General features: G+C 35.2%; 1 protein-coding gene across 2 annotated transcripts in view; it reads right to left on the bottom strand.

Moving 5' to 3' along the window:
* Positions 1–20,931, bottom strand: part of ITGB8 (integrin subunit beta 8) — a 93,776-nt gene that overhangs the window by 38,955 nt on the left and 33,890 nt on the right. Inside the window, exons 2-6 of one of the 2 annotated variants that reach the window (XM_036863523.1) lie at positions 20,556–20,641; positions 14,397–14,568; positions 5,130–5,376; positions 3,579–3,744; positions 2,840–2,998 (exon numbers count right to left, since the gene is read on the bottom strand). In XM_036863523.1, the coding sequence (XP_036719418.1) occupies positions 2,840–2,998; positions 3,579–3,744; positions 5,130–5,376; positions 14,397–14,568; positions 20,556–20,641 (830 nt within the window). Of the gene's footprint in view, positions 1–2,839; positions 2,999–3,578; positions 3,745–5,129; positions 5,377–7,486; positions 7,542–14,396; positions 14,569–20,555; positions 20,642–20,931 lie in introns of those variants that run through there. The other variant, XM_036863524.1, reaches the window with a different exon arrangement.

Here is a 20,931-nt window from a genome sequence, read left to right as displayed (position 1 = left end):
ATTGAGCCCTAGCTCTGCCACTTATTAACTTCTTAGCTGTCTGTCCTCAGTCAACATTCTTAATTTCTTCTCCCCTCAGTTTTTCTGTTTATAAAAGAAAGATAATTATGACTACCTTACCAAGTTGTTGTAAAGATAAATTTCATACTGTATACACTGTACTGTATGCAGTATACTGATACTGTATGTACATATGTGGTTTCAGTTAATAAAAACTGAAAACAGGGTAGATGTTATTATTCTGGAATTCACATTGACCCTCATGAAATAGCTAGGTGAATAAGCAGTAGAACTCTGGACCATGTAATTTAGACATGTAAAAGGTCTTTTATCATTTCCTTTTAAAAATGAAAGAACCAGAGTCTTGGCCCAAGAAGCTCAGGTACTATTCAACATTACTGGTATTGGCTGCTAGAGATAAAGCCAAGAAGCAAAGTGTTTGATTGCTTGTCTAAATTATACCTTTTTAAATTCCTCTATAATGGCTGAATAGGAGAGAATGGAGGTCATTTTAAAATAAGCAGGTACATATGCTTATTAGGCTCAGGGTAGCTTTGGATGTAGGAGGTTTCAGAGCAGTAGTACACCTTGTGTATATAAACACATAGTCAAGGGATCAATCAAAATGCTTCAACTTCTTTTGTTTTAGGGCAGTGTCCCTGGAAATGAAGGGAATGAACTTCTTAAGAAGAGGATCCCTTAAAACACAGACCTGGGATAAATGAGATAAAAATATTCTTCTAAGGTATTAATAAACACACTACTCCTTGGTTTATTCAATACATATCAGTGACATGTGGAAGGTTCATTGTTTTAAGTAGGTAAAACAATTTTCAAGAAAGCAAATGAAGTTCATGATAGTTTGTCCAAATTCCTGATATCATAAGAGCCCAAACACTGTGTAAAATTCCATCAGAATTATAATTTGTGTCCATAAGGTTATATGGCATGGCATATGTCTAAAAGTATGAGAACATTTCTTTGCCTTAAGGAATCCTTCCTATATGAGCAACAGCACCCTCTAAAATACAGTTATGGAGCGATGACTTCAGTGACTTGGCAAAACTTCAAAACGATAATGCAATGCAATTTGAGAATAATGTGATTATTATTTTCCCTTTAAAAAAAAAAAGCTTCTACTTGTCTCACAATAGAATAGTTCCTCTTGTCTTCTCCTCCACTCCCAGTAAATGAATTAGAACTCTATCTCAGATTAAAAGAGGTTGAATGGGAGAAAAGATAATAAATGACTAAATTAAAGTGGATGGGTCTACCAAAGTGAAATGTGGCTGAGTAGAAGAGAATTAGCAAAGAGAAAGACACTAAGGGAATAACTCCAAATCCTAAAATTTAAAATTCAAATTCTAGTTATTTTTTAAAATCTTTAAATGTTGAGGCTGCTTTCAAGAATCTAAACCAACCAAGGGTTGAACTTGTTTTATGCGGTAATAACAGTTGCTGCTCTAGACTTTCAAAAAGTCTGGTAGAATGTTTCAGATTAACAAAATTTAAACTATTTAAATTTCACTCATGGGAACCACACACATTTCAGCATAATTTATATGCTTCTAATATTGCATTTCCCAAACTGTGCATGAGGTGCCTGAGAGCACTGCAGTACACTCACCAGGGTACCTCAAAATATCTTGAATTTTTAAGGGAAGCACAGTAATACGTGGCATCTGTCAGGTACCCATGAACTACTAGCTGGAGGTGGTTCACAGCTTTACCATTACATTTGGCTCTGTTCTTTTAGATGATGGCATATCTTTGCAAAACTGGGCAACGTGAAAATCAGTGCGGAACAGGAAGTGAGGATGGTTATATCTAGTCCGATTCCAAGGCTTGGGAAGTTCCCATTGTAACTTATTTACTAAGAATGACAAACTATACATATATATATATACACACATATATATTTTTTGATGTTCATGTGTATTATTTTTTTAACTGGCTACTAAGTTTTTAGGACTAAATAGTTATGTTATTTGGACCTAACTACTTAATAAACAGAACTGTCAGGCTGTTTGTTTGCTTGTTTTGCCTACGTGTACGAGGGAAAAGATTACTAAGACACTAGGTACCGCAGTATAAGAAAGTTTGGAAGCTTTTGTTCTAATATTTGCATGCCTGTATAAGTAGGTGTCACGTCACAAGTAAATGATGCTTTATGCAGTTATTTTCTACATGCAGAATAGCTTATGCTGGGAAAGATGTTGTTCTAAGAGATTGTATTTAAATATATGATTCAGAGCCGAAACTAACCCTCAGGAAGCAATCCAGATATGCACTGTTTAAACAAAAGAGCCCTTAAATATAGATAAACAGAAGGAAGGAGTGAGGTATAAAATTGAAAGCCGGTTTTGTTTTAGTCCTTTTTTCCCCTAGTCTCTACTTTGATTCTGTCTATTTTACTGCGAGGATTCCTCAAGCCAAATACATTCTTCTTAATCTCTAATATGTTTTTCAATACTAACCCTGTAGTAGTTATAAGTAAACTAGTAAGGCAAACTTATATGTATATGCTCTTTTCCTTTTAAGGTCCTTCAGTTGAGTAAAAAGTAAGCTCTTCTATCACTCTTATTTTCATAAATTATACAGTGCTTTGTAGGACATTAGAGAGTCAGCTACTAGATATTATCAAAGTCTTTCAGCCTTATATTTTATTGAGCAGAATTTATAGACTGCATTGTTCTGTAACTTGTCTTTCATGACTTATCCTGACTCTGCATCATGATCCTTTAGGTAATTTCTTGGTACAAGGACAGCTGAATTGCCAATTTAAACTTATATTGTAACCAGAAGAGTCATAACTACTAATAGGCTATTGCTGTATTACCATGCTCGTTGATCTGACGTAGACGTTGTTTTTCAGGTGGCAGTTTCCGTCATTTGGCACCACTATGCCTGCCAATTTGCTATCTAGAGCAAGATGAGATGTCTGATCTGTCATCACCAGCAGCAATCTTTTAGCTTCTTTTCGCCATCCAATGTGTCTCTTAAAATAAACATGTAATTAGATCTTGTACAATAACATAGACCTTTACTATGGTCTTCATTTCAAGTAAACATTAAATTTAAAACATTAAGTCAGGCTAGAATGATGTGCATAAATTCAATGCTGTTTCATAAATAGTATTAACTTTTATTTGTATATCCTCTTCCACAGCCGTTTGACCACACTATCTCCTGGGTAGAGACTTCTGGTGTTCCACAGAGGAAGAACAAGCCAGGTTTATGAAGTACAGACTGCCCACTGTGATGTGAGTAGGACAACAAGCTATTTCTGTTTTTTCCTTGGAGAGTAGTGAGTGAAAAGAGCAGCCCTTTTGGAAATGATTTTCCAAGTGCAGAAGTTATTCTTTCCCTTTTATCTTTTCCTATTTATAACCCTCTCCTAATTTAGCCCCTCTGTCCTGAACACATACCAAAATGAATAATACTGGTGACGAATAACAGATAGGAGAAGAATGTATTCTTCTATGCTATGTTTTCACTCCATAAATCAAAGAGAAAAATCCTAAATTCTTGGAGAACTTTTCATCTGAGCAAATATTCAATAATGTGAAACTTCTTACCTCACAGACAGCTGCCTGAAGCATAGCATCAAAACCTCCTTCAGGTGTATCTATATTTCCAGAGATCTTCTGTCTGTGAACTGCTTTTTCAAACTCAGTGATGTTCTCCGTCAAAGACAGCACATGGATATACCCATGGGGAGGCATACAGTCTAAGTTGTAGTCACTATATGGGTATAGAAGAAATGCAAATTCTGTTTTACTATGCGTCCTTCAAAGATCCAAAATACTACTCATAGTCATAGTAAAAGTGTGTGGTTGATGTGAGAAGGGAATACCTTTTTTTTTTTTGCCAAGAAAATTTTATTAGAGAAAATCTGTATTTTATAAAATCAGAGAAAAGCTCAATATTGGTGAATATTTCTTTGCATGTAGGAATATAATGCCTTGGTTGTCAAAACATAAAGAAGATTAAACATGTTTCTTTAATATAGGACACCTAAGGGCTTTTATTATGCTAATATGCACTGTTAATTTTTAAGAGGAGATGAGAATTACAGTGATTTCGTATCACATTTGCCCATGGAACAGCTGAAAAACACTTTTTGGGAAATGTTTTTAGGAATTCAGTTAAAATATTGTACTACTGTTTGATATTTTAAAATATTTTGCTAATTTTAAAGTGATGCTTGGTGTAGGATTATTGATGAATGGTCAAAATTCATTAAAATTGTTTTGAGAATTCCATAATGTCCCCAAAGGTGAGGATCATTCTTCAGGTGCATTTGTATTCGGGGAGAAGGTGTGTGAAGCTCCATGTGGAGAGGCATCGGTCTTGTTCCTCTACAACAGAAAGCAGAGTTGTTTTGGTAAATTAGAGTATATACCGTAAATGATCTGGGCAATTCATGGAAGTAGGAAAGAAGATGATAAAATGAAATGTTTTGTTAAGGAAGAACCGAACACATTTATATTTCTCTCTGAAAATTCAACAGGCTAAGTATCGTGTGAGAAATTCATGTTTTAAAGGTCTGTTTTCCTTTCATAGTAGGGAATATGCTGTTCCAAAATGATAAGAAAAAGGGCTCTTTCTAGCAAAAAAATTCTCATCTTTTGACCTACCTACCCTCCATGTGCTGGCTGAGTTTTCTTTGAAATCACATCATAAGCAATGTAATTATAAACAGTCACAATACAGTAATGGAAATATAGATGCAATACTGGCAAAATAAGTACTTTGAATTTGATAAACCTTAATTCAGCAAATTTGGAGCAATCAAAAAAGGAATACAGAAATTTCAAAGAGGTATTTTATATATATATATGTGGTAGCCTGATTATTGGAGGTTTATCCAAAATTACTAATATTATTTGTGTTTTTTGTAATAGGAACTAAGTGAATGATATTTGAAGAAATATAAAGTAAAAAGCCACCCTTCAGTCTCAGAAGTTTTCAGATAGGAACATACTTCTTCTATACATATTTTCATTTATCATTTAATTAAAACAAAAATATAAAATTTAGTAAGTCTTTGATTTAAAAACAAAATGAGGTTTTATAAGATCTTAAATTTGTTTAGCATTAGGAAGTCCACGTCAAATATTAGATACCTGCATTGATTATGAATTCTTTCTGGATGGATACTAATGTATGGTGAAACTGTTTTATCAACGTATGAGCCAAATCCAAGGCGGAAGTCATGGGAGAAAAATGCCATTTTTCTAGATAAATCATTTCCAACTGAATTTAATTTTTCAATATTATTGTGCATTGATGCTGAGACATCAACCAGATAATAAAGATCCACAGGATATTTCTTCAGAGGATGAATTTTCAGCATAAAATTAGCTTCAGCTCCTAGTTCAAAGAAAGGCAAACATAGTATAGTATTCATTTTAAACATCTCAGGTTAAGCTATCAATACGTCAGTCACATTTTAGGTGTAGAACAATTATCACAAATTTGTGCATAATGAATGAAATTGGGAATATTCCAGAATAATTTCAAGGCAGTTTGGAAACCGTACCATCCCAGACATACCAATGTCTTAGTCTCCAACTTCTATAATGCATTTCTCATAATTCTGTAGGGCAGATAGAGATAATAGCAAATAGACCAGCTCAACATAAATGTAATAGGGAATATATTTATCACCATATGAACCTGTATTTCTAGTGTCTAGTAAAGCACAGCACAAATGGCAAGCAGCATTCTATCATAAGAGAGAGTAGGTGTCTGTGTTTGTTTTCAGGTTGCTTTTAGATATGAAGACAGCCAGAAAGGTATTCTAAGAAAATTTACCCCTTATTGGATGCAGGTGTAGATTCATTCTTTTGGGTTAAGGCATATTTACATATGAGATGTGAAAACTCTGGTACTGAGAAGTACATTAAGCTATTCAAAATAATTCCTACCTCATCATGAGTTACTTGATTAGATTCTCCCCAACGGTTAGTTGTAAGAAGAAATGAGACAGTGGTCTGAAGAATGATACGCAGCAGTGCCACATTGAGGACCTAGACAATGTAGGGGACAGCATTTGTCCAATGCATAATGGGTGCATGATAAACATATGTTGAAGAGGGATCACAGGGGCAAAGAAACTGGATGAGTAGAGAGGGTCACCATAAGGAGAATTGCTGGAGCCTCCAAAAGACAAACTGTCTTTGCAATACAGTTTTATTTAGTTTTCTGTCCATTATCAAGTGATACAAGGATCTGGTACCCTACAGAGTTAGTACTTCTGTATTTAACTTTTTAAAGTACATGATGAAAAGTTATCAATTTAAATACAGGAAGTTTGTGAATTTTACTTTTTTAAATAATAAAGCAAATGCTTGTAAGTCATTAATTATTTGTACATGGGGAATATTTTGAGTGGAAAAAAATTTTTAATAAATACCAATTTGTATACATAATTGGTAGCCTGATCTACTTATTAAAGGAATCTTACAATTTATCAAATCATATTTCCAGTCTTAATATGATTAAAAATAGCAATATTTTTAAACTTACTTCACAAATCAAATGTTCTTCAGCCAGATTATGGAATGTATTAAAAAGAGTAAGGTTTTTTGGTTTGTAATATTAATTATGGGAAAAAGGGGCTATTTACTTATTCCTAATTTGCCTTTAAATGCAGGAAACGTCTTTATTATAACATTCTTGGATTTTCAGCCCAAGAGTTTGGGAGGAGAAATTGGGCTTGCATAGCCCAGCCCAGTCAACTCTTTCACTCCTTTTTTTTAGGAGCTGGGCTGCCTCCAGTGAACATATATTTGGCTCTGCTTTCCAAGTATCTGGTGAAAAATCCTGCCCATGTGGAAGTGTCCTGCAATTTGGGTAGAGAAGTTTAATTCAGAAGAATGATAGAATCTGGTAGACAGGGCTGGATCGATGAGAAATAGAAATGGAGCATATTGGGGAGTGTGGTTCATGTGGAGGAGCTTGAATTTTAATGTGTGGGTCAGCATTTAATTTTTAATTTTTTTAAAGTTGTGTAGTTGTTTTTTAACTGCTGACTTGGACATATGGCTGAAGGCATTAGGAACTGGCCACATGGTATTTTCATCTTGATGGATCATTATAGTTTGTGGTGGCTCTGTCTAAAGATGAATGGCTGCCTATTTTTATAGAGTCATCGAAAAATGTACCAGATATTCCGCGTATTGTGTGAGTTGTTATATTATTGGTTGGTTATCTCAGCCAACAGGCAGAGTCTACATAGCATCAACAAAAGCACAGGCCTTGGAGGCCTGAGCTATTCAGGGAGCTCCAGTAAAATGCTAGCCACACAGGGGCCTTCAGCACATGTCAGCTGCTCATAGCCTAGCAAGCGAATCCTAGTCTCACTGGCCTCAGCAAAGAAGAGGGCTTTTAGGAAGCCTTGCCAAATGGCCATGGTTAGAGGATGCAGGCTGCTGTAGCTTGATTTTGATTACATAGGTGCTGGCGTTAGCACATGTACCTGGGTCAGTTGAAGACCTCAGCGTGGGCTGACACCTCAGTAAGACAAGTTTTCACTAAAGGAGAAAGGAGAATCTTTCTGTACACAGGCCTTTTACTCATCGCTGGAGAGAATGATAATCGCTACTTTTCAACTGCAAGGCCCTTGAGTTTCCTAAAAGGTTCTAGCTTTAAGTAGTAAGCTTAAGGTGGGCAGCCCTACATAGGCTGACCCCAAACCCCACTCTGCTTGTTAAGGAGGAAGCTGAAGGGGCCAAGCTTAGATTACCACATTTTGCCCATGAGCCTGAGACACTCCCCACATTATGCTCTCAAGTTGGCTTTGGATTGGATAATTATATATGATGGAGAAACCTTCTCTTGGAGGCAGTAGAAATACCTTTTCATGGGAACATGGATACCATGTCCCTGGATAAAATCGCCATTCAGTTCCTACTGGGGTGCCACCAACACTGGGCTCAAAGGGAAGATGACATTAAAGAGGTTTTGAATATATCGAATGAGAAAGAAACACATCTAAAAATAAGACAATATCTGCGGCCATCACCACTGTGATATAAATTCCAGCAGCAATGTCTTAAATGCTACTCTGAGAGAGGAGCTGTGTGGGGGTGGATTCTTTTAGTGGGTAAGAGCTACTAAGTGCAGTGATCCACATAAAATATTTACCACAGTATTTGGTACACAGTAAATATATAGACATTAGTAATTATTACCATTAGTATTACTAGATTCTAACATTAGATCTGTTCTAATGTTAGAACAGATGATAGATAGAACTGTTCTATCCAACATTAGATAGAACTATTCTAACATTAGATAGAACAACATTAGGATAAGAACTGTTTATTCATCTCTGAAGCCTCTGGGTTTGGTACATGCATAGCCACTCATAAATGTTCTTTAAACTATATATGAAGAATATTTTGATACAGCATTTCAAAAGGCCCATATATATACCACAGTAAGAAGTTAATATTTATAACTTCTTTCCCATAGTTTAGGGAGATCTTAAATAGTTTCTCTCTATAAGAGGAAAAGAGTATCATCTGGCCCCAAAATATTTATGCCACCACTTACATTATCTCCAGGAAAGCTTCATTCTCATAATTTGAGATTCTAAAGGCTCAAACCCTATTCCTTTGATTAACTTTAAAGCCAAGAAAAGAGTCTGTGACATAGAATAAGAAAGAGGACTTGGAGGAAAGTTGAGACCTACTTAGAGCTATTGCCAATATTGGTTTGAATAGACCAAAAAACTAAAGTTGTTCGAATGAGTTTTAAATCACTCACATAATGGCCTGAGTATCTCTGAAGAGCTGGCTACAACAAACATGACTGGATATTAAGAAAAGATAACTAAGAAATATTCTGCATAAGATGAAACTGAAAAACCGTAAGAAAATATGGAGAACTGTAGCAGGAAGAAAGAGCTGCCAATTTCTATTCATTATCCTTGAGCAGGGGAAGGAGAAGGCCCAAGAATAAGACTAGTTTGAAACAGCAAGGTACAGACTCCAGCACATTTCTGGATTTCTGTGTGGGATAAAATGGGGGATATGTGCCAGGTGCTGTGGAGGAAAAATGCATGACTATATATTTTTAGGTTTTTTGAAAAAAGTTTTGAATTCAAGAAGAATACCTGAAAAATCTTACATTTTAAATTAAGCTACACTAAAGAACTTTTTTTCTTTACAGTGTTAAAATGAATCAAGTTTGAAACCTTTTCTTCAATTAGTGAAGTACAAATTATACTAATCCTTGTCATATACATTATATTACTTCTGAAACAGAAATCGAGAATTATCTTCTCTCACCTATCTTCCTAAAGATTTCATTTCATTTCACTGTTCTTAGGGGACATAAACTAGTATTAGTAGCCTATTTCTGTTATTATTTTGCCATAAAATTGATAGGTAAAAATTTTAAAAAGTATAGTTTAAGAAGTGAAAAGTAAAAGAAAATATCTTTTTAAAATCTCATTTAAAATATTCAATTATATACATATTTTATATAGCCTTAACATTCCTTTAAAAACTTAGTATATGATGTAATAGAAATATTTGTATTTTTAAAAATAAAAACTTTTTAAAATCCTTAATAAATGCTACATTGACGGTCATGAATTTTCATCAGGTAAGAATAAAGTGATTATCTATAAATAAATCTAATAAATCAAAATTAAAATTAGGGAATAAATGTATTTTACACTTAGGTATTCATTATACCAGACCCTCAACTCTTATATATGTGTTAGGGTGCAAAGGACTTTTACATTGTAAGGAATGAGGTTCCTATATATCTGGAGTTGGTAAAATACAGCTTTATATATTATATGCCAAAGCTGGCATGTCTTTGATACCACGATGCACTTTTAGATGAACTTATTAAATCTATTTTAATAATTATTTGCTATATATGCAGATTTTAAAAATATAGTTCTGTCATAGCTATATTGGAAAGATAACATACACATTAGACAGTTACACTATTTTCACACAGAAATTCATGAGGATTGGGGAATTGACTAAAATCAAACCCTGTAATGATTGACATAGACATTGAGCATTTGTCTTTTGATTCTCCTACTCCCATGATCTCATTCATACTACCTTCACTTACTACCTCATGTTGACATCTCCAGCTTCTCTATCTCCAACCCTATCTCTCCTCAGAACTCCAGCCTCTAACGGATAAGTCACTACGTTAACTCAAGATGTCTGTTTGAACTCAGACTCACCCCCTCCACAAAGAGCAGCCTTTCCACCTCACCTAGATGCTCGAGCCAGAGCCCAGGTGTTCCCATACTCATCAATCACCAATTCCTGGGGATGAAACCTCCGGATTATCTCTCAAGTCTGGCCATTTTTCTCCTGCCTTGTTACCATTACTGCCATTGCTTATCTACAGCACTGAAATAACTTCCCAACTTTTGAACTGTTAATTTATAGTCTCAGGAGGATTCAGCCACCATTATGTCTACAGAAGAGAACAGACTAAATTCATTTAAGTGTATAAATTTAAAAGTAACATACCAGTATAAAAAAATGCTCCTTGTAATTTTCAAATCTCAAGTATTTAAAAAAGAGCAAGACATTTTTAAAGGCTATTAGTCATATTTTTTAGAGGTAAATAATATATGATAAGCCTCATCTGTTAGCTGTTGAAAATTAATATTCAATGAGAAAAATAAGCAAATTTGTATGGAGGGGCAAATCACGCACAAAATGGAGAGATAAAGATAGTTGATAAGCTTAAGAAAAATGTTCAAGCTTTCTAGTAATAGGAAAGAGACAAAAGAAAACAGCTAATGGACTAGTTATACTTAACAAATTGAAGAGATTAAAAAGAATGAGAATGGGCGAGGTTGACTCTTGAAAGCCTAACTGGACATGAATTTTTCTTGTGAATAATCTGGTAATATACATGACCTAGTAAATCTATTCCTAGGAATGTATCCTAAATATATATGTTGTTATATATATGGAGAGATAGATAGATAGAAATAGATAGATACGTGTATAATGAGTATCACTGAAGATTTGTTTAAACAAACTGCATTTAAATTTGATTGGGACTGTCTTACATTTATTGATTCACTTAGATTTTGTTACATTACTAGAATATATTTATAGAAAACTGTTATTTTTATAATATTGTTTTCCTATTCAGGAACATAAAATTCTTCTGCATCTATTCATACTCTGTTTTACGTAGCACAATAGACTACATATTTTTTAGAAAGTTAATCACTAAGCAGTTTACATTTTAGGTTGCTGCTTTGAAATGATCCCTTTTTAAGTTATATTTAATACTATATAGGAAATTCATTGATTTTTGAATATTTAAAAAATTTCCTGCCATGGCCTTTTATTTTTAATTTTAATAGTTAGTTTTCGTTGATTTGCCTGGATTTCCAGGTAGACATATAATGATAATTTTGCTTTATCTTTTCAAAATGTTGATAACTCGTATTCGGTTTTCGTGTCTGATTGCTTTTATGTAAAACTTTCAAAAGGATTTTAATACATATTAAAGAAGTAGTCTTCAATTTTGGTTTGGGCAGGAATGGATACTAAATTTTTATTGTATGATTTTGGGCATCTATTGAGATAACAATATATATTTTTCTTCTTTTGGCAAACTAAGATGATAAAAATACATTAATTTTAAGACAATCAACTACCCTAGGTTAAATCTACTTGTATGGTGACATTGCTTTTTATTATCACATGCAGTTTAATTTGATTTCTTAAAATGTTATTAGGGATTTGATACTAGAGTTATAAGCTTGTAAAAATTGAGTAGCTTCTATGCCTTCTCTAAAACCATGGAAGAGTTTATGTAGCATAGGGATAATGTGTTCCTTAAATGTTTAGGGGAACATGAAATCATTTCTTCCCATGAAAACATCTAGACCTAATGTTGTTTTTTTTTTTTTTAAATTTTTATTTATTTATTTATTTTTGGCTGTGTTGGGTCTTCATTTCTCTGCGAGGGCTTTCTCTAGTTGCGGCAAGTGGGGGCCACTCTTCATCGCGGTGCGCGGGCCTCTCACTATCGCGGCCTTTTTCTTGTTGCGGAGCACAGGCTCCAGACGCGCAGGCTCAGTAGTTGTGGCTCACGGGCCTAGTTGCTCCGTGGCATGTGGGATCCTCCCAGACCAGGGCTCGAACCCGTGTCCCCTGCATTGGCAGGCAGATTCTCAACCACTGCGCCACCAGGGAAGCCCCCAGACCTAATGTTTTTAGGGGGAGTTTCTTTTATAATTTTCTTAACTTCTTATATCTTTATTAGGTTTCTTAGGGGTTTCCCTCTTCTTGAGTCAATTTTAGTCATGTATATTTTCCTAGAAAATTATCTTTATTATCACAATTTATATCTATTACCACATTTAATACATTTAACCATTTTTAATATTTTCTTAAAGTTTTTTTTTACCCAATATTTGTTTCTCTGGTTATGGTCTGTATAATCAGGTCATTTGCTTTTTGTCCTTTTTTCTTAATTAGCTTTGCCAACAATTTGTCTATTTCATTGGGCTTTACAAATAACCAGATTTTGGATTTATACGTTCATTTTACTTTTTTATTTCTATTTTGCATTTCATTTTGTTTTTTTTCTTATGAATTTCTTCCTCTTGTTTTCCTTATGGTTATTTTGTTTTTGTTGTTCCTATACCTTTATCTGGATGCTTCATTCTTCTTTAATAATAAAAGCATTTAAAGTTTTTTATTATCCTGAGAGCAACTTTGAACACATCCCATTATGTTATGATGTATGTTGTTATTATTGTTATTATTAAATAGTCTATGACTAGAGTTTTGATTTATTCTTGGAGATAGAATTTATTTAGGAAAAGCTTTTCTTTGTTTCTCTATTATTTAATATTTGTTTATCCTCTTGTATTGATTTTAAATTTTATTGCGCGGTGTTCAGAGATGTTGGCCTATAAAAAGTTTCACTTTTTGGAGTTCAGTTTTCTTGTATAAAATGTAATTAATTTCTAAAAATATTTCATGGCCTTTGAAAACATTATTTTATATATCAAGGAATATGGATTGAATTTTGTCCCCTCCCTGCCCCCCACCCCCCAGCCAAATTTCTATGTTGAAGCCCTAACTCACAATGTGATGGTGTTTGGAGATGGAGCCTTTGGGAGATGACTAAATATAGATGAGGTCCTGAGGGTGGGGTCCTCATGGCGGATTCAGTGCCCTTATATGTAGAGACAACAGAGAGCTCCTTTTCTCTCTGTCTGTCATTCTCTCTCCCTCTCCAGAAACCAAATCTGCCAGCACCTTGATCTTAGATTTCCTAGCTCCTAGAACTTTGAGAAAATAAATTTCTGTTGTTTAAGCCACTTAGTGTATGGTATTTTGCTATGGCAGCAATAGAAGGTGGCAAGTGTCATAATCTTACCAACCTAGTTACTTTAATTTTTGTGTATCCCTTTCCAGCTGTCACTCATTTATGTCCATACTGGGCTGTATAATTGTTGGATATGGTGAAGTGCACAGTTTTAATTGGAAGCTGGGAATATGCCTAGGGCCAAGAAAGAAATGGATTTCGTTATTTTGGTAATCCAAGAGCCTGGGAAAAATAGCTCAGCTTTGGAATTGGGAAGTCATATGTCGATAATGGATATTCAAAAGTTGAATGACAGGACAAGACCACCCAAAATGAAATAATGATGGCTTGAAGGCAATTGCATACCACTTAAAACTAAATGTACCTAGTTGAGTGATGCATATCTTTGTACCTGAACTTATCTTGCCATATGTAGTTAGTTCATTGGGATTCTCTGGCACTGGAGAAAATGAATAATTTCCAGTGGCCTGCTACATGTGCAATACAGTGGTGTGGAAGGATAAGTATAAGAGAAGTATTGGAGGAAAAGTGTATGTTACTCTCAGGGGCCAAAGCATCTCAAGTTAATTATGATAATTATGAATTATAGTTTTCTGTTTAAAAGCTTATCACAAAGGCTCTAAGACTTAGCTTAATTCACATCTCTTACTAATTAATCAACTAACAAATTCAGCAAACACTTATGGAGTGCTTACTACATGCCAGCACTCTGTTAGGCATTGGAGAAACAGAGTGGACTAAAACATGTTATCTTTCTTCCAGAGCTGGCAGTGGCATAGGAACACAATTATAGTACAATGTGATCAAGTTTGGAAACACATAATTATAATATAGTGTGGTCAGGTTTGCAGAGAGTGTCCGAGGCCACACAGCTAGCTATAGTCATAAGAAAGACTAGAATTCTGATTTCTTGATTCTGAGCCCACTCTTATTTCTACTGCAGCAATACTGCCTGCCATAAAGTGTTAAATATGAGCAAATAAAGCTAGATATAATTTCAAATTAAGAATCATCATTGATTTATTTGAAAATAACCATACCTTGACGTAGCTGAATCAGCACTTCTCCTGGTGTCACCTGGGTATTGATTTCATTTTCACTTGGTGTTACATGCACAGATGGGTATTCTATCAAATCAATTGAGCAGCCTTTGTTTATTAAATTGGAAACAATATCACAACGTTCATTCTTTGATCCACCTGAAATGAAATCCTGTTTAAAAGAAGGAAAATCACTGATGTTTTTAGTGCATATCATCTCAGTTATAACCAAAGAAAACCACATAACAAACACTGCAAAGAAGCCATCTTCCGATATTGTACAAATTATACAACTATTAAGAATAGCTGAATGTTTCCAATAAGAATACTGGCAAATTTGTCTTAAATAAAGCTTTAATTTCTAAATCTTATTTTGAAAGAAGAAAATGAATATTAAAAAGGAGATTTAAACTAAGTACTTTAAATACTGTTAACTGATCACTGTAAAATTATACCAACTTAATTCTTCCTAAATATTTTACTTTGGAAATACTGCTCCAAAAGAAAATTTCGCCAAAATAGACCATTCAGTGTGGTTCCACATGTAAGCTTCAGTTCTCAAAGAACCCAACTGGTATGTTTACTATATACTATTATGTTTGGAATGTCAGAGCAAGTCCTTAGAAATCACATGCCTCATTAGGTACTGAAAATTCATAAAAGAATGAATTGGAAATCTATATTTCTTAGACTAAAAATTCTCCGACTTCTTATACACGTAACAGCCTGTAATTCAGTAAACCAAGGAAGATGCTCATAATGAGGCTGGGAGATATAAAAGTGCAGCTCAAATTCTCCTGATTTTCAACAGAATCTTGAACTTTCATTACCATTCAGCACTGGTTAGTTGATGGTAATCCAATAGCCATCCAGTAAACTTGGAATTAATGGAGCAAGCTTAAAATATAATTTATCTTGACTGAGAAAGATTTGATGTTTTTATTTTTGAATGTAACCATTTAGGTTTTTTCCTAAGAACAGGAAATGTATTGAAAAGTATAGAAATATAGTTTATTATATATAGTGTTGGCCTGAATTATTTGGGATATTTGCTTACATATTGCCTGGATATTTGCTTAGTGATCTTCCTGGATGTGGCTATTTTGATCTGGCATTCAGTCATTCCTCGTCTAGTTCAACCGATTCAAAGAATTGGGTTTCTGATCAGTTACTCATTCAATCAAAGAATGTTGACTGAATACATACTCAGGGACAGTAGTTTGTTAGGTGCTGAGGATACAGACTGGAACACGACAGATAGAGTCCCTGTTATCAGAGTCAACAGACCATCAGTGAATTCAGCCATTAAGCAAGTAAATGCAATTATCATAGGCATTAAATTTAGGGGAAGCACAGAATGTCATAGGGTTATGGAGAAAAGAGATTATATTCAAGTTTAATATTACTTGAATATGAGATCACTAATTATGAATAAGGAGATCCTTGGCACTGGTGAGGAATTAGATGGGATGGTGGGAGGCAATATAAAAACATTCATACAAAGATTTTAATTTAATTCTTCTCTCAATTTAGAAACAGGGTTGGAAAACTAGAGACAGTGGGACAAACACAGCTCATGGCTTGTTTTTGTATGGCTTGAGTGCTAAAAAATACTTGTTACATTTTTTAAATGCTGTAAAACAATAAAAAAGGAGAAGAAGAATGTACAGCAGACATAGTATGTGGCACAAAAAATTTTACTATGTGACCCTTTACAGTACTGATCCTGAGTTAGAGTGTGGTGCACAGTTGTAATATAAATATAATTAAAAGACAAAAGAGAGGGCTTCCCTGGTGGCATGGTGGTTGAGAATCCTCCTGCCAATGCAGAGAACACGGATTCGAGCCCTGGTCGGGGAAGACCCCACATGCTGTGGAGCAACTAAGCCCGTGTGCCACGACTACTGAGCCTGCACTCTAGAGCCCACATGCCACAACTACTGAGCCCACGTGCCACAACTACTGAAGCCCGTGCGCCTAGAGCCCGTGCTCCGCAACAAGAGAAGTCACCGCAATGAGAAGCCAGCGCACCGCAACAAAGAGTAGCCCCCGCTCGCCGCAGCTAGAGAAAAGCCCACACGCAGCAACAAAGACCCAACGCAGCCAAAAATAAATAAATAAATAAATAAATAAATAAATAAATTTGTTTTAAAAAAAGACAAAAGAGAATATGTTCTTTTCAATCAAGATCTCCAGGTGTCATTGGTGAATGACTTCATGGGAATAGAAGAATTCCATTTGCCTTGCTACTGACCATACACCTAGATTTTAGCCTGAAGTTTAAAATGTTTAAAGCCTTAATTTCTCATTTCCAAGTTTATCCTATCTGTTGTTAATACTTAGAGGTTCTGAATGTGAGATTTAGTTTTTAAACAACTTGGAGCTCCTCAGAGAAAGGTGGCATATACTGCTAGATATAAGGGGCTGGATGGGGGATCTCAGGTGTCCCAGAGCCTGGGGAATACTGAGGGCGCATAAGGCTTGGTACATGTATGCTCATTCATGCCTCCCATGAAGGCCACAGACCAAGGGCCACATGCGTTTTAATTTAATTAATTTAAGTAAAAACTGCAAGCCTTCAATTCAGGAAAGGAAATAAAGTACAAATAACTCTGATTTTTCTTTGCAGCCGGAAATTTTGTGATTTGTATATACAGAATGAAAAAGAGGGGAGGGTGGTTAATTCAGTGCAACTATACATCAAGCTATGCCATTTGACCTTTAAATGTCAAATCATTTTGCTGAAATAGGCAAAAAAATATCATTTGTTTTGCAGTGTCTGAATCAGCATGGCTGTTTTTACTCTACTGTAAAAACTAAGTTAGAAAAACATTGCCAATTTGACAATTAGGTTTGAAAAGGGAAGAAAAGATCGTGGCATCAAAATAAAGAATGGAATGCTGCCCCTACCCACTGTGGCCTACTTTCCACTCTGTATAAAAGAAAAGAATTTGAAACCACACCCTTTTAACGTTTGGTGTTTTGTGTCATTTTAATGTCTTCTAATTCTTATATTTTACTTTTTCTACAAGAAATACTCAAGCAAACTTATACTCCAGCTGTCTAAAACCCATTTGAGAATGAAAAGCCCAGGTTAGAAAGTTACCCTGGTTGGCTTCTCATCAGTTGTTACTTTCATCCATTTAATGTAATAATCTGGAGATATAAATAGGAAGAGGTTTTTCTCCTACTCATTTCTGAGTCTTTCTAACCTCCAGGCATGGCAATCTGCACAGAAATGAAAGAATTCTATCATCTTCCTTTTTGACAGTGAATGCCCTTTGTATTATATTTTAGTTTAATTATGCTCCAAGGCTGCCCTGTAAACTTCTGGCTATCTAATTACAACCTGTATCTGACATATCAGGCAGAAGAGGAAGAGAAGTCTTCAAAACTTTCACATATGTTAAGTCATCTTTTTTTTTCACATATGTTATGTCAAGTCTTTCACATATGTTAAAAGGAATATGAGGCATTGAACTAGGTAATATTGATACAATTTTGTCTATCCTAAATATTTTCCAGTTCCTTTTATGTAGCATGGAGAGAAAGAGAAGTCAAAATACATAGAATGGCAGATTGACATGCTACACAAGAATGCAGACAAATTGATTATACTCTGTGTAAATTTTCTAGTGAACTTTTACTTTTGACCAGCTTTGAGAATTACACAAACCAGGCTTAAGTTGTTCATGTTTATCTTTTCTAATCATGAACAGAGAAAAAAATGCATCTTTCTTTCTTGTCCCTGTACTCTTGCTGGCTGAGAAATAAAACCATCAGTTGCATATGTGACTAAATGGTGGGCAATCTTTCAAAATTAACCATTGCATTTTTCCTTTCAGTGGTGTCAGGTCAGCATGTAGGGAGTGGACAGCTCCTTCTGTTAATGATATGGCCAGTGACTGAGTCCTAACATGGGTTGCTTCCCCTGACGTTGTATTCTTAACACAGGCAATTTTCTTAGTTTCCTAAGTCTGAATGAATTGCTCTAGAGTCTCACCATAGTTCTTATAGTAACTTAAGCAATGCCTGTGTGCCAAATGCCTCCCACATACAGTTTCATTTAAACTTCACAACAGTGTATCATAGTTACAGTTATTATTTCCATTTCAGAGCTAGGGAAAACTGAGGTTCAGAGTGGGTAGGTTAACATGGCCAAGTTTACATAGTTGGAAATTGATGGCACTGGGATTTGAATCCAAGTTGATCTCATTTCAGAGCCTGCTTTGTCAACACATAAATTAGACTACCCTGGCACCACATAGAAGAATATTTCGGGATATGAACAGCCAAGTCATTTCTGGATGTTTTCTGAGATCCCCTTCTGAGGATTGGACCAACAGCAGACACCTCTGGAAGCCACCCTACATTTCCTCCTTGGCTTACCTCCTTCCATTGGACCACCCATTCCTCTGAATACACAAAATCCCTCCTCCGTGGCAGGACTGACATTGCTACTCCCATAACTGTGACTCTCCAGACTTTTCATGCCAGTAGAGGTGTGAGATGGAGAAGGGTGCTCTCTGGAAACTGACATTCTATATGGCTGGCATGTTGCATTTAGCTAGTAACTGGGTTTCTGAACCATCTTTTGAAAATTCCTCTAAACTATAGTCACTAAAGTTCTCAGGAGCTGAAGTTAAGTTGGCACAATCTTCACAACTCTAATGATCTTCCTTGGTCATGCAGTAAAGATCTAAAACGGAGTGTTGGGTGAGGGTCAGGAAATATCAACATATCAACAAATGTAAAACATACCTGACGAGGAAAAACTGGAAGTAAACTTCAAACTCAAGGTTATAGAGATGAGGAAAGGGAGGCTCAGAGAAAAGAGTGAATTCTGTCTGGTCATTTGGATTATAGGAGGGAATGAGATTGGTCCTGGAAACTCTGGAATTGTCCTCTCTATGACATTGACTGGCTCCATGGGTTCTGGCAAAGCACTGCCTAGTTTTGAGTGACATCTGATTTTCTGACCGATAAAGCCCAGAGTACATCCAGGAAGCCTCTGGGCTGTCAGTAGGAGGGCTGCTTACTTTCAGAAGACGTGGCTACTGTTTCATGATCCCCCCCCCTGCCTTTTTCCTGACTTGTTGCATAGAAGAAAGTAATGTCCATCATCCGTTGCTACTTTTCATATTTCTGTTTGCTCTTGGGGGTGTATAAAAGGGCAAGTAATAACAGGAGAGATTGGAAAGATAATGGTAGGTACAGTTTTTTCAGCTAAATCAGAGCCTGCAAAAGCTAGAGATTTCTCTTCATGTCAAGCAAAAGGCCATTAAAGGTCTGTTTGTTTCAATTCTCAGGAACTACATAAATAATCATAAAGTTACCTAGGCAATCTCATAAAAGAAACCCCAAATTAGCAGTTCGCTTCCTCATTGAAACTTATTATATGAGGTAATTTTGATTGAAGATTACCAAGGAAGGAAAAACTCAATACAAGTTTAGAGCCAAGAAGGAAGGAACACATTATAATCGTTTTACTAAAAAGTTTGTTATTGGGATATGTTTCTCTTTATTTGACTATAAAGATACAAATTTTGAAGAATAAACATTTTCTGGTTATTCTCCATGTAACAGAATTTAATGTACACAATATTGCATGAATAGGGTCACATGTCAAAGAAAAGCATCCCATTTTGCATAAGTAGCCAGTGAACTGATGTACAGTGTTATGAAATGGAGCAAATCACTTATCTCCAAGTATTTCAAATAAAAACAAATGAGATGGAACAATAAATTAGCTTGCTTTTCTTTAATAAGCAAGCACAAGACAACGATCCAACTTGGATATATAACCTAATGCCCCAAGCTGCAGCAAGAATTTCACACAAAGCCTACTGACCTATCAAAAGTTACTATCCGTGTTTGCCAATTCTCTCTATAGAACAGATGGAAAACATAAAATGGTTTGCACTTCATTTCAAAATTACCATAATTTTCCTAATAAAAAGGTTATACTTATATTCAGCCAGATATGCTGTTTCCAAGCATGAAACCAAAGAAAATTTTCCTGATGCTCAGCAGTATCTTTCTTTTTCCTGATGCATCTTCAAGGCACAGAATATTAGGTCAGTGAAATCATGCTAGAAAGAAGGTCAACTTTAAGGAAAAGAGAAAAGAGCAAAAAAGGAAAGAAAGAAAAAGGCACACCTCTTGAGCACACCATCCACATTCCGGACCCAGCGCAAGGCACTTGGTGCAGGACACTGCATTCGAAGATGCACATCTATTGTCTTCTGTAATGGAGGATAAAATGAGGCATTACGGTTTACTCTGATATTGGGAAGTATGTGCAATTCTAGACCAAAATGTATTTTGAAAACTGAAATAAGCTGACCCATAGTTTTAAGTACATGACATCAAAAAATATACAATTTCTTTGGGAATTGTTAACCTGATCACTGCAATTAATATGTACCATATTTTCTGCATAGCTATCATCTGGTTTTATAAAATTAGGGAAAAGAAGGTGATAAAAATATGACTTTAATTAGGTTTTGGGGTTTGGTTTGAAATTCTGTTGCAA

This window comes from Balaenoptera musculus, chromosome 9 (assembly GCF_009873245.2).
Source record: "Balaenoptera musculus isolate JJ_BM4_2016_0621 chromosome 9, mBalMus1.pri.v3, whole genome shotgun sequence".
NCBI lineage: Eukaryota > Metazoa > Chordata > Mammalia > Artiodactyla > Balaenopteridae > Balaenoptera > Balaenoptera musculus.
Note: the sequence above shows the minus strand (reverse complement) of the source record. Positions and strands in the feature narration are given on the sequence as shown.